Here is a 25356-nt window from a genome sequence, read left to right as displayed (position 1 = left end):
AGACCCTTAACTAAAGGGATTTAAGCAAAGGTCCCCCCTACAACAGGTTTAATGCACAGGAATGGATTTGCTTTAAGAACTACATTCTCTGGGGTCCACCAAGGTCTCTGAACAGTGACGCTCATGGCCGTCAGGCCACAAGGACATCACCTGCTCGGTGACTGTTCTTTACCTGTGACCCTCCAACCTATTTCCTGCTTTCCTTTTCTCCACACCCACTTAACCACCTAATAAGCATTTCCCTTGTTTCTTGTCTGTCCCCCCTCTGGGCTGTAAGCTTCATGAGGCAGGGATTTCTGTCAGCACGGAACCCAACGTATTAAAGAGTTCCTGGCAATACAGGGCACACCACAAGTACTGAGTGCATGAAGTCAGGAACGGGGGCCTGTTCGGGCCATGCCCAGCCTGCAAGGACTTCTAAAGAACACGTTATTACCAGTAAGTCCTCCTGGCCCATGCTATCATCTTTGAGTTTTGGTCAATGATAATTAAAGCTTTCCCTATTGTTTCATTTTTAAGCCTAAATTAAATTTCAGTAATTTTTTTTTAACTGTACCATTAGCTCTTAGGGGAAAGAAGAGAAGGTGGGGGAGGCAGGCGGTGAGCTCCCAGCTTGTGCCATGACACCCAGTTATTTTATACCTCATTTTTTCCCCTGACTGAACCATGGGAGTAAAATCTGTTCAGAAAAGATTTTTCAAGCAGGACGGTCTTCTAAAGTATTTTTCACTGGCTCCTATTTGCCTGATTTTCAGAAGCCTTTTTTAAAAAAGCTAATCTCTAAGCAATCATGTAAAACATAAAAGACTTTAGTTCTTCAAAGTTAAAAGGCAGAAAATATACTTTATTCCAAAAGAGATTTTGTACAAGACATTTTTAAAGGAAAAAGACAAGTTACTGTGCTAAGCCCGCTGTTTTCCATGATTTCTGAATCTCCTCCGAGATGGGTGCTCTGGCCAAGCTTGGGGGGGGGGGGGTGTTCAAGGCCCTGAGCCCACAAGAACTTGGCCTCAACCTTCTTCCGGGGAGGGGGCGCTTCTCGGCTGTTCCGAGCCAGGCGGTGGGGGAGGTTACGAGGCTGGTGACGGCCATGGGCCCACGGGGCACGGGGCTGGCACAGGCTGGCAACTCCACGTGGGGGCCCAGTGCAGGGCTACAGGCGTGCTGTGGGGTCAGGGTGAGTGGGCGGGGGGTCAAGGACACCTCACGCTGAAGCCAGCCCGGCCCCCTCAAAGCTGGGCTCAGCCTGGTGCCCAAGCACAGGCTTCCAGGCACAAAGCAGGTGACTGGAGAGGCTGCAGAAGGCCTCCTGGGCACTAGCTCCACCAGGCCTCCTTCAGTGACCGATCAGGATGATGAGGCTGTGAGAGCTGGGCCAGGCTTGACCCCGGAAGCCGTCACGGATTATGAGAAAGAGCTGATGTACAGGCAGGTCGTCCTCACCTCCCCGGGCTGGCCCCACTCCTCAGGACACGGCCTGCAGCGTGCTAACGGCCGCCACGCTGTGCGCAACGCAGCCAGTCTCTTCCTTAGCCAGGAGGGACTGTGTCCCCAAAACGTCCAATGTGCACCGGAAAGGGTGAGGAGAGCAAGCGGCTCTTCCCAGAAGGCTTTGCTCCCCTTCGACCACTGTTCAAGAGCCCCGGCTGGTGAACCGTGTCTCCACCTCTGCCAAGCAGGTCAAGTGGTCCCAAGGCCAGGGCCAGCAGTGAGAGGAGTGTTAGACGAATGACTTGGCCAGAGTCACCATGTGATCCACGCCGCATGCCACATCCATGGGCTCCCCCGGCATCGTCACCTAGAAAACAAGGCCCAGCACACGGTTAGGTGCGGGTGGCAGGGAGGTGGACAGGCCTTGGGGTCAGGCCCACCTGGGCTCAAATCCCAGCTGTGCGTCACTTGACCTCTCCAAGCCTCGGCACCTTCCCCTTTGAATGGGGACGATGCAGTGGGAGAAGTAAAAGGTCACCCCACGTGCAGCCATGACCGACGATGCCCGTCTCCCAGAGAAGCTGCTCTGGGCAGGAAGCCGGGTTCTGGGTGCCAGTTCTGGAACATGCACCATCCACAGAGGGCTGCTTCCCTCGAGGGGCATCCTGCCAGGCTCCCTGCTCCCGAGCCAGGTCTTCTGACCTTTCTGTAAGAGTCATGACCTTGGCTCACGGGAGTGGCTCAAGAAATCCTTTCTTCTGGCTCCAGGGGCCAGTTTGGGAACCAGGCCCTGCTGGCTCAGAGCTTCCCTCGGTTTACCCATCACCTCGTGCTCCAGGCGAGGGCAGGCTGCTGCCAAAAGTCACCCCCCTCACACACAGCCAGGAGGAAGAGCTGCTGTGTCTCAGAAGATGCCAAAGCCTCCTGGGGAGACCCGACGGCGCTGCCCAGCTGTGCTGACTACAGGTCACACGGGGAGGCCCGGCTCCCAGGGGAGGAGGCGGCAGCCCTCGCCTGCCGTGGGAGCCCTGTCCAGCGACTGTCCCCAGCCTGCCTGCAACACACACCCCAGCCGTCCCGGGGTCTCCACAGCCATATAACCGAGCCCGGTCGCAAGGAAAGGGGCACTTTTCTTGGTCATCAGAACTATTACTTTTGAACAGGGAACACATTCAAGTGGCTACGCTATGATGCAACTCACAGTGAAGAGTAAATAAAAAGGTAATAAATGCCTTTCAATACCACCCTGTCATCAACCGCCCCATTCTCCGCCTTCCCTCTGAATCGGATTGCGCTCTTCACTGGTTTCTCGTTGTCTTCCTGGATTTCTCTATGCAAAGAGAAACAAATGCAGGTCTAGTTTTTTTCTTAGGTGACAACTTCCTAAGGCAGTGCCCGTGTTGCCTGCGCCTGACTCTTGCCAGGAAGGGGACGCCTGCTGCGCTGACCCTGTCAGAACTGCCGCCTTTCCCTGATGGGAGCACTCAGCCAGGCGGCGGGACAGCCGAAGGGGGGTCAGTAAGAGACGGGGGCCTGTGCCGTCTAGCCCGGGCTGCCCAGCCTGAGGGCTCAGAGGCCATGAGGAGACACCGCCACCAAGGAGTCCAGGGCAGTGGGTGCTGGGAGCCAGGTCGTGCAACACCTTCTCCCCTGCCCAAACAAATGTCTCCAGCAGAACACTACAGCCATCACCGGACAAACAAGAACTGGTGCCTCCAGGTAACGGCAAAGGCAGGCGGATGAATGAGAGCGTCCCGGGCTGGCTGACACCGCGTGTGTGGTGACTGTGCCCCGCTGAACTCTTGGCAGCCGCCCCCAGGGCCACCAGAGCACAGTTCACGTCCTCGCTGATCTAGACCAGCTGCTGCACCTGAGCACCTGCGTCCCTGTTCCCTAAGTGCTGTGGCCGTTAGAGCCCCAGCCGCGGGGGCCACGTGACCCGGGCCGTGGCCTGTGCTGAGGGCGGCCCCGGAGGCGGAGGGCCCGGCTTCTCGCGCCCCGGCTGGGAGCAGCGGCAACGGCCTCACACCATCTCTGAGCTGAGTCCAAGAGAAGACTGCCTCGGTCGGGGCCTAGGGCTGTCCAGCCGAGGCGGAGGGGAGTTTCTATCTAAGCCCATCTACCCTCACCGCCTCGCTGCGAACGGAAGCAGCTCCAAAACCGAGCACCACACTCAGCCTGAGCAACTCCTCTTCAGAGGCTGAGGACAGTCAGTTTAGGAACATCCCTCTCCACAATTACGAGTCCAAAACCCAACACCCCCCAGGTGAGACACAGAGCAGCCGTGAAGGGGCACCCACCGGCAGCCCAGGGGCACCGCTCCCCCCACGCGGCTGCCCGTGACTCCCTCCACAGAGCAGGAGTGAACCCATCTTCAGCCTCTGAGAAAAGGAGAGCACGCAGAGTCCAACCAGGGCGGGCAGTTTCAGAGAGTGCCCACCCCGGGAAGTCGGAGGGTCTCCCAGCGGTGCTCCCCCGCTAGCCTGGTCCTGACCGGCGGGGCGCACGTGGGGGGAAGCAGGCGAGGCCCCCGTGCAGAGCGCAGCCCAGCACAAGAGGGGCGAGGCCCAGGCAGGCCCTATGGCAGTGTCTGTGCATGCGCGCTGTGGAGGGGGGACACACTCTGCCCCCCACCCCCAGACAAGGCTGGGTTTCGCCTCTTGGAGGTGAGAGCACTGCCTAGAGGGTCAAGTATGAAGGGTATTCAAAAGCCGGCTCCAGTAGGGTATTCTGATGCCTCTCCTGCTCCCCATTTAGGTCAGAGGGTCCCCTAAAAACCCAGATGACCAAGTCAAATGTCCCCCAGCCTCTCCGTGCCTTCTTCTCTCCACAGCCAGGAGGCCTGAACGTCCGGCTTCAGGCTGTCCCAGAGGAGGTAGGCCACAGTGGACAGTCAGATATACCTGAGTCTGAATCTTGACTCTGCCTCTTTCCAGCTGTGTGACCTTAAAGAAAACACTTAACCTCTCTGAGCGCTCAGAATCGATGTTCAGCAGGAAAACATGCCCTGGAAAGATTCTGGAAGGAGAGGTTCAAATCAGGTGGCCCAGATGTCACTTCCTGGGCCAACATTTTGTCAGAAAAGCCAGGTTCTGTGAGACTAAGAGTAACCCACGGGAGCGGATGTGGTTCAAGAGGTTGAACACTTGCTTCCCACACGGGAGGTCCCGGGTTTGGCCCTTAGTGCCTCCTAGAAACAAAAACAGACAACAAGCAAACAAACAAGAAAACCAACTCAGGGGAGCCGACGTGGCTCAGTGGTTGAGCACCAGCTTCCCACAAACGAGGTCCCGGGTTCAATCCCTGTTTCCCCAGCACCTAATAAATAAATTTAAAAATTAATAAATAGCTTAAAAAGATAAAAGAATAACCTGCTACTACCAGTATTAAGAGATTTGCTCTTCTCTTTTCTAGAATGTTTTTTAAATGATGTAATATATCACCCAGTTATTTTTAAGAATAAAAGTGACCTGTAATAAAACAAAAACAAAAAACAAAACAGTAACTGGACTGGCACACGAACCAGCTATAGGCTCCTCTAATCTATAAGGGCTCCACCGAGTCCCTCCTAAACCGGGCTGCTGCCACCACCACCCTGGCCGAGCCCCGGCCTCGCCCCTCAGCGTCTGCACGGAGCAGGAAGAGACCGCGGGGTCAGACCTCCGCACGGGCCTGCCAAGCCCAATCGAAAGGTGACCAGGCACAGAGAGCTCCCCCGCACACACAGAGCTCACCAAAGGGGCAGGAGGAAGCACGACAGTTTGGCAAGGAGTGCAGCAGTCACAGGGGCAGACCAGAATGTCCCTTCCCTGATGGCACGAACGTGGGAAACCACATCCCCAGAAGGCTGCTGAGTGGACACGGAGTCGGCGTGAGGCGGACGTTGAGCGGCACGGGCTCCAGCGGCCTGCTGCTTCCCACCCCACGACAGAGGCCAAGCTCTGCCCAAGCCACTCAGTCAGGGACAATGTTGTCAGACGTAAAGTCTGATTTCGTCTTGTCTAATCTGAAGGGAAAAACGAAGGCAAGTGGGCAGCCCCTCGTCTCAGCGTTCACGCGGCCGAATTGTGGTTGCCCTGTTCCCCAAGCTTCCCTTCAGAAAGAAGGCCTTCCTGGCGGGGTTCACAGAAAAGCCAGGCGGAATTACCGATTAAACCAGTGGGGCGTGCAAGCGACTGACTCGTGCCCTGAGCTGCTGCGCACCGTGTGCCCACGGGCTCCCCGTTCCCGACACCCATAACGTTTCCAGGCTCAGGACCCAGGCTGGAAGTGCCCCTTCCTGGGAACGCCTCTGCTGTGCAAACGCTCTTTTCTAACAAGCGTAACATCTCCATGTAGACTTGTTCTCCTGGAGACTCCCAGACAGGAGTGGGGGTCTCGGGCTTCTAGGGAGCTGGGAGAGACGGAGCCGAGGGAAGGACCAGGGGGGCAGTCCTGGGCCCTGGCGCCCTAAACTACCAAGTGCCTCGAGACAGTTTGCAGTTGGGTTTTTGACAGTAAATCCTTATTTTATTTAAATTATTTTATTTAAATTTAAAGTGCCTTTGCATTTTACAAGTGTTTCTTTAAAACAACCACTTTTCATGATTTCAAAGCCCGGGTTCAAATCCAAGGTTCCAGGGGGAAAGGCCTGAGCACCGGGCACATGCACTCTTCTCTCTGCAGAGGCCAGGGACGGGAAGCGAAGGGGGGCCGCCGGCACCAGGGGCTGCCTCTAGGGGCTAGAAGCCGTTTTTCATGATGCATGTAGGAGCTTTTAAAGTTTTTGCTATGTACATGTACATACATGTTCTGTACTGTAAAACAAATTCTTTTAGAAGAACGGACTTAGTAAACAATACTAAGATAAACTACAATTTGAAAAAGAACCTTCTTCCCCTTTGATTCTGACGTGAGCCTTTTTGTCTAATTGCATCCTACCTCTAAAAAATGCCTTTACTTTTTCACTTTGGTGGCTGTGATTAGACACTATTAAACATCCTGCTCTCTTTTAAAAACTCATTGTAAACCATTCCACTACAGAGGGTCTCTAAGCGGTGCCCAGCATGCCATCCTCTCATCTCAAACATCCCCGCTCTCGGGGGCCTCCCCGGGCCTGGCGGTGTCCTGCCTGCAGCTCGCTCCCCGAGGCACCGGTGTCCCTCTGTTCCCCCGACCCTGCTCCCTCTGGCAGCCTCTGACATGGCTGCAGGCCACCTGGGGCAAGCCATTCCCTCCCACCTCCCCTGAACAGGGCCGGCCCACCAGCGCAGCGAGGGGCAGCAAGCCTGCAGCCTGAGCACGCTGCGCTGCGCAGGAGGGGGAGGCCAGGAACTGGAAGGCAGGGCAGGTCCACGCCGGGCGCCCACTGCCACAGCAGGTGTCCCAGGAGCCTGCTCTAAGGGTATGTCCTCGGCCCACCCCGTCAGCCTTACCCTCCACGGGAAATACTGGTCTTCCAGGTGGCCAATTCCCAGGCAACCGCGGATGTTCTTGCCCCACACGAAGAGCTCTCCTTTGTCTGCAAAGAAAGGAAAACAGTGGCGTGGTTGGGGCGACGCCAAGAACAAGTCTCCAAGAGGAGGAAGGGTCATGGGAACAGGCTTTCCAGAACCAGGCACGATCACTTTCACCAGGCATCACCGCTTGCTTTTGAGAAGAAAGGCAGATGTCTTTGGTAATGCTCTCATTCCAATGTCCGAGATGTCCAAGCTCAGGGTTCACACAGTGTCCACCCACATGGAGGACAAGTTTACTCACGGAGCTGGGGGTCAGAGATGCTGCCACCCCCAGAGCCCTCCTGCTCAGCCCCCACCCCCAGCCCCCCGCCCAGCTATCTCTGATCAAAAGCTTCCTCCACAAGCTTGAAAGCCAAGTCCTGGACACGGGAACATTCTAATTTGACAGGGCTAGAAGTGGGACCATTTGTTGTTGCCTGTTTGGGTTTCCAGACCCGGGAGTATTCAGTCAGTTGACGTGTAATTACTGGGTGTCTACTGGTGCCAGTTCAGTGCCTGCGCGCCAGGCACAGGGGACAGGACGGTGACTGAGCAGACAAGGTTCCTGTCCTCACAGGGCTTGATGCATTCAAAGAGCTAGAAATAAACAAGGGAGGACACCAACACATACACATTCACAAGCTGCAGAAAGGGTCATGCAGGAAAAGAACAGGGCGAGGGGGGCACGGCCGAGGGCGAGTCCAGCCCGGGCTCGGGGGCAGCCTGCGGCAGGAGGGGCCTGCCCGGTGAGGACAGCCCTCCTGACTCGCCCTGGGGCTCAGGGCTCCGTTCCTGTCAGCTCTGGGCACTCCCTGGCACAGAGGCCTCCACTTCACCACCCCGTCTGGCCAGAGGCTTTGGCCGTGGGAAGCGGACGCGATGACCTGAGCTGCTGGGGCTGAAACAAGCGGGGCGGCTTAAAGGAGGAGCCCTGCTGCCTCGCGCTGTCCCAGCCTCTCTGGTCTGACCAGAGCCCCAGTCTCCTACCCTCAGGCTCTGTGTTCACAAAACTCATCAGTCTGGCCCCAGCAGACCCCCTGGAAAACCAACCGACTCCAACCCCAGGGGGCCACACGCGAACGCTGGGCGCACAGGACGAAACCTGAAGTCTGACGCTCCCGCTACTGCGGACGGCAACCGGCCGTCAGAGGGTGGCTTCTGGGTCTTGAGGGAAAGGCAGGGGTTTTTCATGTGACCTAGTACACCTACCTGGCGTAACAGCAAATGGAAAATCCCCTAAACAAATACTTCATACGGATTCCCAAGTGTATGACTGCACACTCAGTTTAAGCCTTAGAAAATTCTAAAAAATAGATACTTTTTACCCCTGGGATGACCTTTAATTGCTAAATCCAAGTCGCTTTTAAAAATTTACTAGACCTAGACTTATTTGCAAATGCAAGTAGCTGACCCTAGCTGAGTGCTTGCCAGGAACCCTGCCCCTCAGTTACCACTGCTCCCACTTGTCCTGAACAGTCAGACAACACTGCAACCCACCTCCAGCCCAAGAGCCTGCAGGCCTGACGGCCCCGCAGTCCTGAACTCAGACACTAACTGAGGGGTAGCTAGGGCCCTCTGCTCTGGCAGGCAGGCGTCCGTGCCGCCCTCACGTTAGAACGAGGACAGACCCATCTGCCTGCCCAGGCCCAGATGTCTAAAGAGAAAACAGTCACTTACCATGGGACAAAGAGATTTCCTAACTGCAAGGAAATAGCTAATTTACTTGAGAATCACCAACTGAAATTAATTAGTACAGTTTTACTAGTCAACTAAAGAGCAGCAAATTGAACTGACAGTGACTGTGGTGGAATAAGAGAAGTAATCAAGACAAGCACACATTCTAGAGGTCTGTAGAGGAGCCAGATATCTTAGGCCTTTGTAATGTGCCAAGCCTCCATTTTCAGCCTCCCCTCTGATTCTTTTCGCCCCCACCCCATCACTTTGGAGAAATTGGGTAGACTCACCTCTTTCAGAAAACCACAGACAGCCTTAGAAATCTGCCTCTTATCATTCCATGCTGCTAGGGCAGACCAGGGCTTTGGCTTGGCCAGGAAATGGGATTAAGTCCCACACATTCATTTCCTAATTACCCATCTGTGGACTAGCCAAACCTCTGCTGGTTTCCTCCAGCAGCCTGACAGACTTGGGGTCCCCTCTTCTTACCACCAACCGGTGTCCTCTTGAGAAAATTCCCTTTAACATTAGCCTAACCACAAACCAAGAGAACCAGAAGCAAACTGGAGGATGAAGAAAAGACGCCCGGTACACAACCTCCAGCCAAGCAACTCCTGGATTAGCCACTCTCTTTAATTACCCCCACAAAGGCGCCACTCCGCTAGAAGGATGGAAAAGCGAGAGCTGCCCACACTTGGAGGTCGCACCTGAAAGAGTGACCCTCTGCCGGTCTGAGTCTGGGGCCACCCAGGTCTGGTCACTTACTGGTAAGTGCAGCAAACTGGCTGAGTCCACAGCGAATGCGGGAAACCTGGACTTCTGGTTTGAACTCCGTCACGCCAAAGAGAGTGGGTGGAATCATCTCTGGAAGAGCCGTCTCTACTAGGTTTGGGCCTTTCCCAAGAATTCCATAGCCCCAGACAAAAACATGCCCTTCTCCTACAATGCAGTAAAAGCCACCGTCAGTCGGCCCGAGAATAGCCCTCCCTCGCCAAAAATTCAAACTGTGCCACGGAAAGTCATTATACCCATGTGCATCTTTTGTTCCTCCTTGCTTGGCAAGAACATACTGATAGATATTTAAAATAATAAGTTTCTATTCTCCTCTTCCCCTCCTGAAATTCTCACTTGTGACCATGTCTAGCCAGTGAGCCAACCTCAGAACGTCTCCTTCCCACATCTAGAGGGTAACGCGGATGGGACCAGAAAAAGCAGGACAGCCTTGGAAGGACAATTCCCCCAGTAACAGCTTGACATTTCACACGGATCAGAAGACCAAGCCAAGTACATAAACAGCTTCTGGCCAGATTCTTAAAACTCTTAGGGAAGACTTTGTGGTTATATGAACGGAGGCTCTTCTCCCATCTGCCTGTCACTTCTTGGCACAGCCCCGCTGGAACAGGCAGAGGCAAAGGCAGGAGTTCATTCACCACTCCCGAGGCTGGCTCCAGCGTGACTAAGCTCTGCTGCTCTCTAGCTGACTACATATAAATCACAGGCTATTATCTTTCTGTCAAGAATTTTGCCCTCAACCCCTACTAACTGAACTCAGGCCAAGCAGACCTTCCCACGGCCATGATCCCTTCCTTATGCTGAGGTTTGCAGGCCGTGAGCCCAATGGACATGGGCCGTTCCCCTGCTCAACCCACCCACAGCTTCCCAGGGAGATGTCTGGAAGGGGACTCACCATTCAACAGGGCGCAGCCTGTCCCACCGCACGCGGCCTGCTTCACCTTCCCCACTCCAGAGAAGGGCAAGCACCGGGGGACATTCACCTGGATGGAAGGAAGAGTCCAAGTCCATACTGTTAGGAAAACAGACCAGGAAGAAATGGAAAGTATTCTGGTCTTATGAACAAAGTTCACTCGTTCCCTCTGCAGGCGTTCCCTGAACATCTGACGTAGGCTGAACACCCAACTAGGTCCTGGGGAGACAAACGGAGCAAAGGAGACCCAGTTCTTGCCCTCAAAGAGCTCGGTCTAGTGGAGGTGGCAGAGGTAAACCAAAATAACTTGTGCTAAGTGCATGAAGGACAGCAAAGGGGTCTCTCCAAGTGTGTGATGGGCCTAGATCTAGTTTGGGGGGTGGAACAGTCAGGGGAGGCTTCATTTTGTCCTGAGATCTAAAGGATGAGAGGAATTAATGGGGCAAGAAGCAAAGGAAAGAATATTCCAAGTTTAGGGGCTGGCATGTGCAAGGAGACTGGGGTCAGCACGGCACATTCACGGTGGCTGAAGCAGGGAGAACGAGGAGGGATTCGGCACAAGACAGGGTGGAGGGAAGGGGGTGGTCAGAACACAAGGCCACTGCAGGCCATGGCAAGGATTTGGTCTTATCCAGAGCCCAGTGGGATGCCAGTAAGGGTTCTAGGTGGGGGAAAGACCTTATCAGATGTACTTTTTAAAAAAATTTTTAAGGAGGTGCTGGGGATTGAAACCCGGCCTTGTACATGTGAAGCAGGTGCTCAACTACTAAACTACAACCATTCCCCAGTGTACATTTTTTTAAACATTTACTTTTATTTATTTATTCCCCCCCCCTTGTTGTTTTGTGCTCACTGCCTGCTCTCTGAGTCTGTTTGTAGTGTGCTTGGTTTTTTTGTTTGTTTGTTTTTTTAGGAGGCACTGGGAAACAAACCTGGCACCTCCCATGTGGGAGGGAGGCACCCAATGGCTTGCACTCCCGAAGTACATTTTTAAAAGGTGACTCCGGAGTGAGCCTGAGTATGGAACAGAGGTGAAAGGCCAGGGCTGTGGGGCGGTGGGTATGAGCTCAGTTTTGCACGTATGCAGCTGGCAGTGCCTACAGACAGCCAGGGGCAAATGCCAGGAACTCACAGCTACCTGGAACTCAGGGGATGTCTGGGCCTGCAGAGGCGGTCGGAAAGGGGGTGCTGGCTACGGCTATGTGGCTCCATCTTTTAAAGAGAGATACAGAGAAAAGGACCTTCGACATTTAAAGACTGATGGAGGAGGAAAAGCAGGAAAAGGAAACCAAAAAGGAACGGGAAGGCCACAGAGCACTGGGAGAGTGCAGTCACACGGGCACAAGGAAGGGTTTTGTCTACAAAGACCAGTCAACGGGTCACGGTCAACACCAAGCGCTGCTGAGTGGTCAAACAAGATGAGAACTGGAACATGTTCTCTAGAGTCTCTGTTACTATTTTTAGCAAGCTGGAGGTCACTAGTAACCCCAGCAAGAGACACTCAGCAAACTGGTAAGGGCAGAAGAGACGTGCGACAGGCCGAAGAAGGAGCAGGGACGACGAAACGGAGACAGTAAGGAAGCACAGCTCGAGAGGTCTGGCTTAGAGGGGGAGGCAGGAGACAAGGGGGGTAGGAGGGAGATGGGGAAAGAGAGCAAAGAAGCCCAAAAGGGCTTTTCAGGAGGCTGACACATGAACCAGGTGTGATGGCGAAGAAGAATCAGTGAGGGGCAGAGGCTGAAGGCAGGGAGAGGCAGGCCTGCAGACGGGGAAGCTTCTGAGAAGGCGGGAGGACGGGGGATCCAGGGCCAGGCGAGCGGCAGCTGCTTCCGGAGGAAGAAATACACCTGCTCTGCTGCTACAAAGGGGACCGGGCCGGGGTGGCCACAGCCCTAGGCACGGGTCAGGACTCCTGGAGGGACACTGAGCGCTCCCCTCCAACAGCATCTGTTTCTTCCTCAGGCTGAGGGGGAGTGACGGGAGGGTCAGAGGCTCGAGGGGCGCAGGGCGGCCAACTCAGCCTTCCAGCAGGAGGCTGACAGCCTTGGCGCCGCTCCTGAGGAATGACGTTAGAAGAGAGATTTTGACTGCTTCGCCACAGCAATGAATCTTGATTCACTTTCAAATGGAGACAGCTGGAGGACAGCCACCCCTCCCTCCATCGACTCCAAGGGAACAAAAGGGCTTACTGAGGCAGAAAACGTTTGCCTAGATGCAGCCCAGCTGTCAGAGCCGGAGCCTGCCTCCATCGCTCGGCTCTCAGAGCCGTCTTTACGTAACTGCTCTGGCAAACGCCCTCAGCAAATGCCGAGACGCTCTCCTCAAACAGCCACCGGAAACGCACTGCCGTGTCCTGACGGGAGGCAGAGGCCACAGTGTGCCTTGTTTAAAACCACTAGGTTTTGGTGTCATTTGTTACGCAGCAATAGGTAACAAGGACATGGCGCTGGGTCTGACACCCCCACCAGGCCATGGGTTCAAGAAGAGCAGGACTTCCCCAGAACACCTTACCTGCTGCTTATCTTATGGAAACAATGAACCATTTAAATACCCATGTTTTCCTCTTCGGTTCAGCTGCTAAGGTGCTCAGAGCCAACCACTTCTAGCAACCGTATATAGAGAATGCATTTTTCCATCTTATTGCCTGAACTTTAGTTTATCTTTGCCCCTATGTCTTTATTATATTATTATAATAATGATATAATATATGCATATAAATATAATAATTATAACTATTAATATAGTTTTAAAACCTTTTCTGTCTCTTGTTAGAATTTTGATGCTACTAAGGAATGTAGTATGCAACAATGGTCCATATCTTTTAGAGCTACACACTGAAATTTTTATGGTTGGGTAGTTCTAGGGTTTGCTTCAAAATCACCTAAGGCAGATATGTGGATAGAATTACAGATTAAACAAAACTGGATATAAGTGGTATGGGGTATTTTTGCGGGTGAGAAAAATGTTCTAGAATTAGAGAGTAGTGATTGGTTGCAAAATCTTGTGAATATACTAAAAACCACTGAATTGTACCGTTTAAATGGTGAGTTTTATGGTATATGAATTGTATCTCAATTTTTAAAAATTGGCCACTAGTTGTCAACAGTTGAAGCTGGGTGATGGGTACACAGGGATTAATTACATATAATTATCTCTGCTTTTGCAGATTTTTGAAATTTCCCTTAATAAAATGTTAAATTCCCCTTAATAAAATGTTGAAATTTCCCTTAATAAAATAATAAAATCCTACTGTACTGAGAGCTGTTCCCTTGGGTGAGAGGAGGCGGCAGTGACGGGAAGGGCTGGGGAGGGGGCCCAAGGCCGGGCATCTGAAGTGCTGTTCGTGTCTTACTTCTTAACAAAAAAAATTTTTTTTTTAATTTAACAGCATTATTAAGGTCTACCTTACCTTGAAATTCCTCCATTTCAAGTGTACAATCAAATGACTTTAAGTGTACAATCCAATTCTAAAATATTTCCATCACCCCAAAAAGATCTCATGCTCTTCAGTTCTCACCCCAGACCAGGCAACAACTAGTTTAATCAAAACCTAACGGCCCTATATTTAGTTTTCTCAGATGCAGGCTATTGTCCATATTTTTGAATATTGTATCTGTTATCATCTTTATTTTATATATGAAGAAACTGGGATTCGACGAGGCCAGGAACTTTACCCAAGAACTGAGAGCTAAAAAGCGGCAGAACTGAACTTTGTTTAGTCTGACTCCAAAACCACTTTGCATTATGCTGCATGATCTCTCCCGGTTTAAAAGTGAGATGGTTGTGCATCTTACTAGAAGGTGAGATTAATCAAAGATTATTCTTGTTACTCACATACGTGTGTATAATTTATCTTTTCTCATTTCTCAATTCTCTTTTAATTATTGCTACTGTATCTTGTTTTTGTTTTTTTAAGAGTTACATCTGCTGCCCAATCGTTTTATATATATATATATATACACACACATATATATGTTAAATAAAGAACAATTCTTTTTTTATTTTATTTATTTATTTTTTTGCTTTATTTTTTTTCTTTTTTTTTTTATTGACTTTGTAATAATATTACATTAAAAATATATATATATGAGGTCCCATTCAACCCCACCACCCCCACCCCACCTCTCCCCGCCCAGCAACACTCCTTCCCATCATCATGACACATCCATTGCACCTGGCAAGCACATCTTTGGGCACCTCTGCACCTCATGGTCAATGGTCCACACCATGGCCCACACTCTCCCCCATTCCATCCAGTGGGCCCTGTGAGGATCCACAATGTCCGGTGATTGCCCCTGAAGCACCATCCAGGGCAGCTCCATGTCCCAAAGACGCCTCCACCTCTCATCTCTTCCTGCCTTTCCCCATACCCATCAGCCATCATGTCCACTTTTCTCAATCCAATGCCACCTTTTCTATGTGGACATTGGATTGGTTGTGTCCATTGCACCTCTATGTCAAGAGGAGGCTCAGATTCCACATGGATGCTGGATGCAATCCTCCCACTTTCAGTTGTAATCACTCTAGGCTCCATGGTGTGGTGGTTGTCCTTCTTCAACTCCATCTTAGCTGAGTGTGGTGAGCCCAATAAGTCAGATTGTAGGTGCTGGAGTCTGTTGAGGCTCAGGACCTGGCTATCACATTGTCAGTCCAGAGATTCAAATCCCCTAAATATATCTTAAACCCCGACACTAACTGCACCTCCAGCACATTAGCATGAAAGTCTTATGTAGAGAGATCCCATCTGAGTCCAGATTCATCACACGTAAACACCAGCTCCAAAGAGGGGCCATCTGACCTGGTAGTTAACCCCATCGGCCATGACCATAACTCCCATGGGTCTCTTTAGCCCTCGAAGGAACCGATATCTGGGGGTTGTATCTGCTTCATCTGTCTCTCAGACTCTGCTCAGTTGTGCATAAGGGCAATCCTTCTGACAGCCTCCAGACTCTTTTTTAGAGACTCGTAGCCATATAAACTCATTTCTCCTTTCCATTTCCCTCTTACATTAGGTCAAACAGCATTTTAAAGTCATGTTATTTTATGTATACAGGGATATTCCGCTGATCCGCGTTGAACCTTCCGTATAAGGTCATTTTCCAGTTGCATCATCAGTTGGTAGTTGATAGTGGTCCCTCGGTGCCAGGGAGGCTCATCCCCGGGTGTCATGTCCCACGCTGGGGGGAAGGCATTGCATTTACATGCTGAGTTTGGCTTCGAGACTGGCCACATTTGAGTAACATGAAGGCTGACAGGAGGAAATTCCCAGGCACAATGCTGCTCTAGGCCTTGCTCTTATTTTAGGCTTATCAGCTCACAAGCATAGTCATTAGCGTCAGGGGCTCACTGTTGAACCCTCACTCCCTCCCGGTCCCCGCCGCTGCACCTGGGAGACTGTCGCTGCTCCCCTAGGGACCACGACAGAGCACCACTGGCCAGGAACCCAGTACCCGCCCTGCTGTGGTTTTTAATTGTTGCCACTATGAGCACATCCAAACATTGCCATGCACCCTGGACATATGTTCTGTACAGCTCCCTGTCAGCCATATATCCCCTGTCAATGGTATCCCATACCAGTATTCCTCCATTGCCTTTGTTGAACCACTCTGTGATCCAGAACTCCCTGAAATTTGAAGCCCAATATTTTATTTTATTTATTATTTTAGGATTTGAAGCATGACAGTTCCCTGATTCTAACTTATTTAATAGTTATTATCTCTGCATCCACACTGAATGACAGTATTATAATATCAGATACTGACCAGTTAATTCTTTATGCCAAAATGCTTACTTGACAATACTGTATGATTCAGCGGTGTTTTTTGTTTTGTTTTTAAAGATTTATTTATTTATTTAATTTCCCCCCTCCCCTGGTTGTCTGTTCTTGGTGTCTGTTTGCTGCGTCTTGTTTCTTTGTCCGCTTCTGTTGTCGTCAGCGGCACGGGAAGTGTGGGCGGCGCCATTCCTGGGCAGGCTGCACTTTCTTTTCACGCTGGGCGGCTTTCCTCACGGGCGCACTCCTTGCGCGTGGGGCTCCCGCACGCGGGGGACACCCTTGCGTGGCACGGCACTCCTTGCGCGCATCAGCACTGCTGCATGGCCAGCTCCACACGGGTCAAGGAGGCCCGGGGTTTGAACCGCGGACCTCCCATATGGTAGACGGACGCCCTAACCACTGGGCCAAAGTCCGTTTCCCTGTTTTGTTTTTTGTTGATAGGTTGGTTTAAACTGTAATACAAACAGAGGTCTAACATCTTGGTGCTAAATTATGTCAGGTTGGGCTGGTAAGGATTTTAATAAAAACTCGAATGCCAATTCATGACAATGACGACTTCTGAACTTAAGCTTTCTTTCCAGGTACCAATGAGATGGCCAAGAACTTGGTACCTTGAAGAGGCATTCTTACAATAGGTTAGGCACTAAAGAGCCCTTGACATGTCACTCGTTGGCGAAGAGCTTCTTATAAATGTCCTTAACAGTTTATTTTTCCAAACCTCCCAGCACCATGAGGTAGGCCCCTCCTACCTGGGTGGAAGCCGTGACAGAGGACAACTGCAGGTACTCAGAGTTTCCCCAGCCGAAGAGCGCTCCGTCAGCAGACACGGCCAGGCAGCAGTCACCGCAGGTGGCGACCTGGACAACAGTCACTCCGGCAAGGTCTCCACCCAGCTTGGTGGGTGAGCTGGTGATATTGTAGTGACCCAGACCTAACACAACACAAAATACGTACTTTTAATTTCTTATTCTTTCAACAAACACTTACATAACTTTACTATGTGCCAAGCAGAGTTTTGAGCACCTTACAAACAACAAGTCAGAAACCCTAATTTGCTCCTCTGCATTCTCATAAAACTTCCTTCTCCATGCTCTCTCAAGGGGGTGGCAGTGAGGAGACAACTGGAATTGGCATATTTTAAAACTCGTTGGAATTTTGCAGGTCTGATTCAAGTTGGAAAACCGTGCAAGAGGGGAATACCACTACACAATGAAACTATTAGACCCTGCCCAAATTTCTAATGCACTGCTGGGCTTGATAGGGGGAAAAAGGTAAATTAAGAGCTCACCCTGGGAAGCAGACATGGCTCCACTGATAGAGCATCCACCTACCATATGGGAGGTCCAGGGTTCAAACCCAGGGCCTCCTGGCCTATGTGGTGAGCCAGCCCACGCGTGGCGCTACTGTATGCAAGGAGCGCTGTGCCACGCAGGGGTATCCCCCACGTAGGGGAGCCCCACGTGCAATAAGTACGCCCCACACTGAGCCGTCCTGCGCGAAAAAAGTGCAGCCCACCCAGGAGTGGCACCACACACACGAAGAGCTGACGCAGCAAGACGACACAAAAAAAAGAGACACAGATTCCCAGTGCCGCAGAGAATGCAAGCAGACACAGAAAAACACACAGCAAATGGACACAGAGAGCAGACAATGGGGAGGAAAGGACGGGGAGAGAAATAAATAATAAAATAAATCTTAGGGGAAAAAAAGGGCTCATGCTACCTCCATCCTCACCCCCCAAAAAAGTAAACTGAGACCGGTACAAGGAGTAGCGTGGTTGAAACGAAGCAGAGGTAAAAGGTGGGGCTTGCCCTGAGGACAAACACCCATCTCAGCCCTGCAGCAGGGGCTAACCCCTGGGCAGCATGCAAGGGCACAACACTGAACCTCAGGCCGTGCTGTAAGCCACAATTCCTCGAGAGCGACCAAAGTGAGGTCAGGCTGGAAGCTCCCCGAGCAAGAGGCAAAAGCAAATCAAAATCCTCTCTGGAGGACAGCACCTTCCAACTTAGGTTCTCAGAGTTTCCACAAATTGAGTTCAATAAAATATGAACTCAGGAACAAAAATTACCAAACACACAGAGAGCAATGCCACTGAATGACATTCAGCAAACAACTGACTGACAATCTCTAGACTTTGGACACTGGAATACACAAAATAAAAAATAACTCCTGCAAGAAATGTTTAAAGAAATGAAAGCAAGATCAAGAGACTATCTAGGGAAGCGAATGTGGCTCAAGTGATAGGGCTTCTGCCTATAATATGGGAAGCCCTGGGTTCAATCCCTGGGGCCTCCTGGTGAAAAAGAAGAAGAAAAAGCATGCCTGCTCAGTGAGCCAGTGCCTGCACAAGTGAGTCACGCAGCAAGATGATGTCACAACAAAAGAGAGTTGAAGCGGAGAGGCAAGGTGAAGCATGGCAGAAACCAGGAACTGAGGTGGCATAGCTAACAGGGAAACCACATCAGAAGTCCCCAAGATCAAATCCCGGTGAATCCTAGAGTAGAAAAAATGAGAAGAGACAACAAAAAGAGAAATAGATACAGAAGATCACACAGCGAATGGACACAGACAGCAAAAACAGTAGGGCAGTGGGAGGGGAAGGGAGGAAAATAAATAAATAAATCTTTAAAAAGGGGGTAGAGGGAGAGACTATCAAAAATGGCCAGGCAAACTTGAAAACAAAGCAACTATAAAAAATACTGTGGTTAAAATTGAAAACTGGGGGACTTCCAGGAAAATGGTGTCAGAGTAGGTAGGCAGGGCTCACCTCTCTCATAAAAACAACAGAAGAAGGGAAAAAACTGTCCAAGGGAGCAGCTCTGTGGATCTGCAGACCAGGACAGCGCTGTGCATCCTCCAGGAGGGTGAGGGACAGACAGACAAAGAAGCCAAAACAAAAAGTGTGAGTCACTAACCCCCAAGGTGGAGATCAGCACCCATCCCCCACACTCAAGGTGAACAGATGGATAAAACCCATGTCTCACTGCAGCCAACTAAGAGGGGAACAGAAGCCTTCCTTCCTGCGAAGAGGGAGGGTGCGGTAGAGGGCAGAGAGTGGTTTCCCTTGGGTGAGTTTGGCCAGTAGAACCCACTTTGTATCTTGGTTCAGGCCAGCCCAGAATCACCAGCAAGACAGACCTCTGTGGAAAGCTTTGCCCATGAGCGCCACCTGCTGGCTGGCGGGAAACAGAAAGTAGGAAAAAAAAAAGTTGTGGAGCCTCTCGTCCCAGACCACTTACATTGGATCTGCGCCCCATTAGTGAGTCCCTGGCCCAATTTTGATAACTTAAGTTGGGCAATTTTAAACACCCAGAATAAGGTGAACTAAAAATCAAAGAGCCATGAAATAAAACACCAGGTAAGAGAGAGAAAATGACCGTCAGAGTAAATTCACCAACATATTCAGTTGCCTAGACATCAGCAAAAAATTACAAGCCATACTAAGAAACAGGAAGAGATGAACCAGCCAAAGTAACAAACCAGAAATCCTGATGAGGCACAGGATTTAGGACAACTAATCGATGATAACCACACAAATCTAAATCAATTTAAAAAACTGAAGGAAAATTTGACTAAAGAGATAAAGGATATTAAGATGACACTGGGTGAGCACAAAGAGCAATCTGAAAGCTTGTAAAGGAAAGGAGCAGTGTATGGGAATGAAAGACACGATGGATGCGATTTAAAATACATTAGAGGGGGCAGGGACACCTGCTTCCCATATGGGAGGTCCCGGGTCCAGTTCCCAGTGCTTCCTAAAAACAACAACAAAAACAAAACAAGCAAACAAATTAAAAGACAGACTCGGGGCCAATGTGGCTTCCTAGTTGAGCACTAGCTTCCCACATATAAGATCCAGGGTTCAATCCCTGGTCCCAGTACCTCAAAAAATAAAAACATTAGAGGGATTAACTCAAGTGGTTGGGCACCTGCTTCCCACTTACAAGGTCCTAGGTTCACTCACCAGTACCTTTTTTTTAAAGATGAAATAGACTTTATTATCTTTTTTTTTTTAAAGATCATACAAAATCCAGTACCTTCCTGAAAAAAAAAAAAAAGGCACACATACAGATTAAAGGCAAAAAAAACCAAACACATTACAGGCATATAATAGCAGATCTGAACTGACGGAAGACGGAATTAGTGAATAGGACTGAGCATCTGAACTTGAAAAGACAGAAGAAAAGAATGGAAAAAAATGGAATAGGGTCTCAGGGAACTGAATGACAATGCAAAACATGTAAACACATGCATTATCGATGTCTCAGAAGAAGACAGTGGAAAAAAGGCAGAAAGAATATTTGAGGAAATAACTTCCCAACCCTTAAATATCAATATACAAGGACAAAACACCCCAAACAGAATAAACTTAAATAGACCTACTCCAAAACATGAACTATTTAGAATGAGAAATACCAGAGATAAAGAGAAGACTCTGAAAGCAACAAGACAAAAACTATGCATAACATACAAAGGAACTTCAAGGAGATTAAGTGCTGTTCTATCATCAGAAACCACAGAGGTGACAAGAAAGTGGTATGATGTATTTAAGGTACTGAGAGAGAGAATGCCAGTCAAGAATTCTTTATCCAGCAAAACTGTCCTTCAAAAATGGAGTTTAAAATCTTCAAGAACAAAAACTGAGTATGTTACCAAAAGACCAGATTTACAAAAGATACTAAAGGGAGTTCTACAGCCTGAAAGAAAAAGACAAGGACAAGAGATCTGGAGAAGAGTATGGAAATGAAGATTATCAGGAAGGATAACTTAAAGAGTAAAAAGAAAGGCAATAGTATGATATGGCAGCAGAGAGCCAAGGATAAAATGGACTAAGTAAGTAATGCCTTTACAGGTATAACACTGAACGTTAATGGCTTAAACTTCCTAGTCAAAAGACATAGACTGGAAAGCGGATTTGGCTCAATGGATAGAGCATCCACCTACCATATGGGAGGTCCAGGGTTCAAACCCAGGGCCTCCCAACCTGTGTGATGAGCTGGCCCACACGCAGTGCTAATGCACGCAAGGAATGCCCTGCCACACAGGGATATCCCCCACATAGGGGAGCCCCACATGCAAGGAGTGCACCCCATAAGGAGAGCTGCCCCACATGAAAAAAAGTGCAGCCTGCCCAAGAGTGGCGCCACACACACAGAGAGCTAACGCAACAAGATGACGCAACAAAAAGAGACAGATTCCTGGTGCTGCTGACAAGAATACAAGTGGACACAGAACACAAAGCAAATGGACACAGAGAGCAAACAATGGGGGGCAGAAATAAATAAAAAGTAAATCTTCAAAAAAAAAAAAAAGACATAGACTGACATAATGGATAAAAAGATAGGAGCCATCTTTATGTTGTCTGCAAGAGCCTCACAGTAGACGTAAGGAACAATCAGGTTGAAAGTGAGAGACTGGAAAAACATACTCCATGCAAACAGTGGCCAAAAAAGATGTGGAGTAGCAATACTAATCTAGGACAAAACAGATTTTAAATAGAAAACTGTTATAAGGGATGAAGGCTATTATATGTTAATAGAAGGGGAAATTCAACAAGAAGAAATAATTATAATAAAATATGTATGCAACTGACCTGGGTGCCCCAAGATACATGAGGCACACACTGGCAAAACTGAAAGGAGAAACAGATGTCTCTACAATAAAAGTTGGAGACTTCAATATACGACTCTCAACATTGGATAGAACATCTGGTCAGAAGATAAATAAGGAAACAGAAAGCTTGAATAATATGATAAATGAACTAGACCTAAGAGACATACACAGAACACTGCATCACAAATCAGCAGGTTATTCATTCTTCTCAAGTGCTCATGGATCTTTCTCCAGAATAGACCATGTAAGGTCACAAAGCAGGTCTCAATAAATATAAAGACATAAAAAGTATGCACAGCACCTTCTCAGATCATAATAGAATGAAGCTGAAAATTAATAATAGACAGGAAAGAGGAAATTCACAAATGTGTGGAGGCTAAACAATATACTCCTAAACAAATCAGTGAGTCAAAGAAAATTGTAAGAGAAATTAAGTAAATATCTCAAGACGAATGAAAACGAGAACACAACTTACCGAAATTTGCAGGATACAGCAAAGGCATTGTTGAGAGGGAAATTTTATAGCTCTAAATGCCTGTATTAAAAAAGAAGAAAGAGCTAAAATCAAAGACCTAACTGAACACTGTAGAAACTAGAAAAAGAACAGCACATCAATCCCAAAGCAAGTAGAAGGAAAGAAATAATAAAGATAAGGGCAGAAATAAATAAAATTGGGGGGGGGGGGGGACCAGAAAATCAACAAAACCAAAAGCTGGTTCTCTGAGAAGATCAATAAAATTGACAAACACCTAACTAGACTAACAAAGAAAAAAAGAGAGACAATGCAAATAAATAAAATCAGAAATGAAAAGGGGGAGGTTATGATGATCCCACAGAAATAAAAAGGATCATAAGAGGATATTATGGGGAAACGGACTTTGGCCCAGTGGTTAGGGCATCCGTCTACCATATGGGAGGTCCGCGGTTCAAACCCCGGGCCTCCTTGACCCGTGTGGAGCTGGCCATGCGCAGTGCTGATGCGCGCAAGGAGTGCCTTGCCACGCAAGGGTGTCCCCCGCGTGGGGGAGCCCCACACGCAAGGAGTGCGCCCGTGAGGAAAGCTGCCCAGCGTGAAAAGAAAGTGCAGCCTGCCCAGGAATGGCGCCGCCCACACTTCCCGTGCCGCTGATGACAACAGAAGCGGACAAAGAAACAAGACGCAGCAAATAGACACCAAGAACAGACAACCAAGGGAGGGGGGGGGAATTAAATAAATAAATAAATCTTTAAAAAAAAAAAGAGGATATTATGAAGAACTGTATGCCAACAAATTTGACAACCTAGATGAAATGGACAAATTCCTAGAAATGCACCAACAACCTACACTGACTCTACAAGAACTACAAGAACTCAACAAACCTTTCACATTGGAAGAGACTGAATCAGTCATCAGCAATAACTCAACAAAGAAAACTCAGGAAAGCTGAATCTTACCAAGCATTTTGAGAAGAATTAACACAAATCCTGTTTAAACTCTTTCAAAAAATTGAAGAGGAGAGAAAATTACCCAACACGTTTTATGAAGCCAACATCATCTTAATACCAAAGCCAGATAAAAATACTACAAGAAAATAAAATTACAGACCAACCTCTCTAATGAATGAAGATACAAAAATTCTCAACAAAATACTTGCAAATAGAATCCAACAGTATATTAAAAGACTTATACACTACAACCAAGTTGATTTTATCCCACATATGCAAGGATGGTTCAACACAAGAAAATCAAGTAGTGTAATAAACCACATTAATAAATTGAAGACAAAAAATTACATGATCCCCTCCATTGACTCAGAAAAGGCAGTTAACAAAATCCAGCATGCTTTCTTGATAAAAATATTCCAAAAGAAAGGAATAGAAGGAAGCTTTCTCAACATGGTAAAATGCATACATGAAACACCCACAGCTAACATATTCAACGGTGAAAGACTGAACAAGCTTTACTGCTGAGATAGGAAACAAGACAGGGAGGCCCATGATTATCACTGTTATTCAATATTGTGCTAGAAGTCTAGCTACAGTCAATATTTTTCTTCATCCATAGAGAAATAAAAGGCATCCAAATAGGAAAGAAAGGAGACTTTCACTATTCACTGATGATATGATCCTCAGTGATGAAAAATTCTAAAATATCCACAACAAAGCTACTAGAACTGAATTAGTCAGCCAAAGGGGTGCTTATGCAAAATACCAGAAATCTGTTGGCTTTTATAAACATTATTTATTTGGGGTAGGAGCTTACAGATACCAGGCCATAAAGCATAAGTTATTTTCCCCCCAAAGTCTATTTCCATGTGTTGAAGCAAGATGGCTGCCAATGCTTCCTGGGTTCCTCTCTTCCCAGGGCTTGTTACTCTCTGGGCTCAGCTGCTCTGCTTTCTCCACAAGCCTAGCTGTAGACTCAGATGAATGGTTCTCTCTCTTCCACCAGGGCTTGTGCCGTGTCTAAGGAACCATCTCTATTCCTCTGTGCTTCCTCTCCTGTATGTTCACTTCCTGGGCTCCAGCTCAAAACTCCAACATCAAAAGACCAACTAACTCCTCTGCTCTGTCATGTAGTTATATATGTGAATCCCCTCCCACCAAGGAGGCGGAGACTCAACATCCTAGTGACATGGCCCAATCAAAGCTTTAATCATTATTTTACCAGGGAAAAGTGAATCTCTTAATCCAATACAATTTAATGTGCAAACAGGAAAAGACCAGTTCACAAACATAATCCAGTATCTATTTTTGGAATTCATAAACAATATCAAACCGCTGGACTCTACCCTCTGAATTCCAAAAAGACGTTACAAATATTCAAAAAACCTTAAGTCTAGTAGCAATGCTAAGTATAGAATCACATCGTAATCAGTTTAAAGAATACAGTTTGTCTTGGGGCAAAGTTCCATCTGGCTATAGACCTCTGAAAACAATTTCTGCTTCCAGTACACAAATGGACAAAAAACAAACATTTTCATTATCATAAGGAGAAACTAGGAGGGAAACATGAGTCATGGGTACTCTATAGTTCAATAAACCTGCAGGACATACTTCATTAGATGTAAAAGTCTGGGAATCATTCTTAAGATGATTTCTTCTCCCTGGTGCCTCATGAGAACCCACCCTTTCCACATGCTTGCCCAAAGGCCATTTTTTTGGTTCCACCCTCATAAAGCATCTGGGCGTCAACCAAGCTCTAGACCTCAACCGCCAAGAGGATTGGGGCGATAGCCACACTTTACTCAATCTTTATGTTAGAGTCTTAACCCCCTTAGTACAGTGAAGTGAAGACAACATCCTCCCTAACCTTTTGCATAAAGGCTCAACCCTCTCAGAGCAACAAGTTAACCACCTGGCTTTCCCTAATCCATGGGGGAGAGGTGTACCCCCTTCTCCGACCTATGGGGTGCTGACCTTAACCACCCTAATCCTTGAGGAATGTGCTCCACCCTCTCTGTACCTTGGGGCAGCAAAACTCTCCCTGTACATCAGGAGTGAACATCCACTCTCTTCAACTGCTGGGGCAAACTCACTCTCTCTGTACACATGGGTGGGGTTTCTCTCTTGGCCCAAGATGATGTCTTAATTCCAAATCTCAGCTCCCATGGTTTTTCTCTTAAAGCTGTTTCTCCTTCAATCTCTCCTTTCCATGTCCCTTTTTTTCCAGTCCGACAGCAATTTTGTTCTTACAG

The 25356-nt window shown here is 48.6% G+C and overlaps 1 protein-coding gene across 2 annotated transcripts in view; it reads right to left on the bottom strand.

The window, feature by feature from the left end:
- Window positions 1–823: 823 nt before the first annotated feature.
- RCC1L (RCC1 like) overlaps window positions 824–25356 on the bottom strand; it is a 62886-nt gene continuing 38353 nt past the window's right edge. Inside the window, exons 7-11 of one of the 2 annotated variants that reach the window (XM_004463716.4) lie at window positions 16813–16994; window positions 10270–10357; window positions 9348–9521; window positions 6846–6931; window positions 824–1798 (exon numbers count right to left, since the gene is read on the bottom strand). In XM_004463716.4, coding sequence (XP_004463773.1) covers window positions 1721–1798; window positions 6846–6931; window positions 9348–9521; window positions 10270–10357; window positions 16813–16994 — 608 coding nt within the window. In that variant the 3' untranslated portion in view covers window positions 824–1720. The remainder of the gene's footprint in view (window positions 1799–6845; window positions 6932–9347; window positions 9522–10269; window positions 10358–16812; window positions 16995–25356) is intronic. The other variant, XM_012527269.3, reaches the window with a different exon arrangement.

This window comes from Dasypus novemcinctus, chromosome 23 (genome assembly GCF_030445035.2).
Source record: "Dasypus novemcinctus isolate mDasNov1 chromosome 23, mDasNov1.1.hap2, whole genome shotgun sequence".
In the NCBI taxonomy this organism is placed as follows: domain Eukaryota; kingdom Metazoa; phylum Chordata; class Mammalia; order Cingulata; family Dasypodidae; genus Dasypus; species Dasypus novemcinctus.
This window is presented reverse-complemented; position numbering and strand designations above follow the sequence as displayed.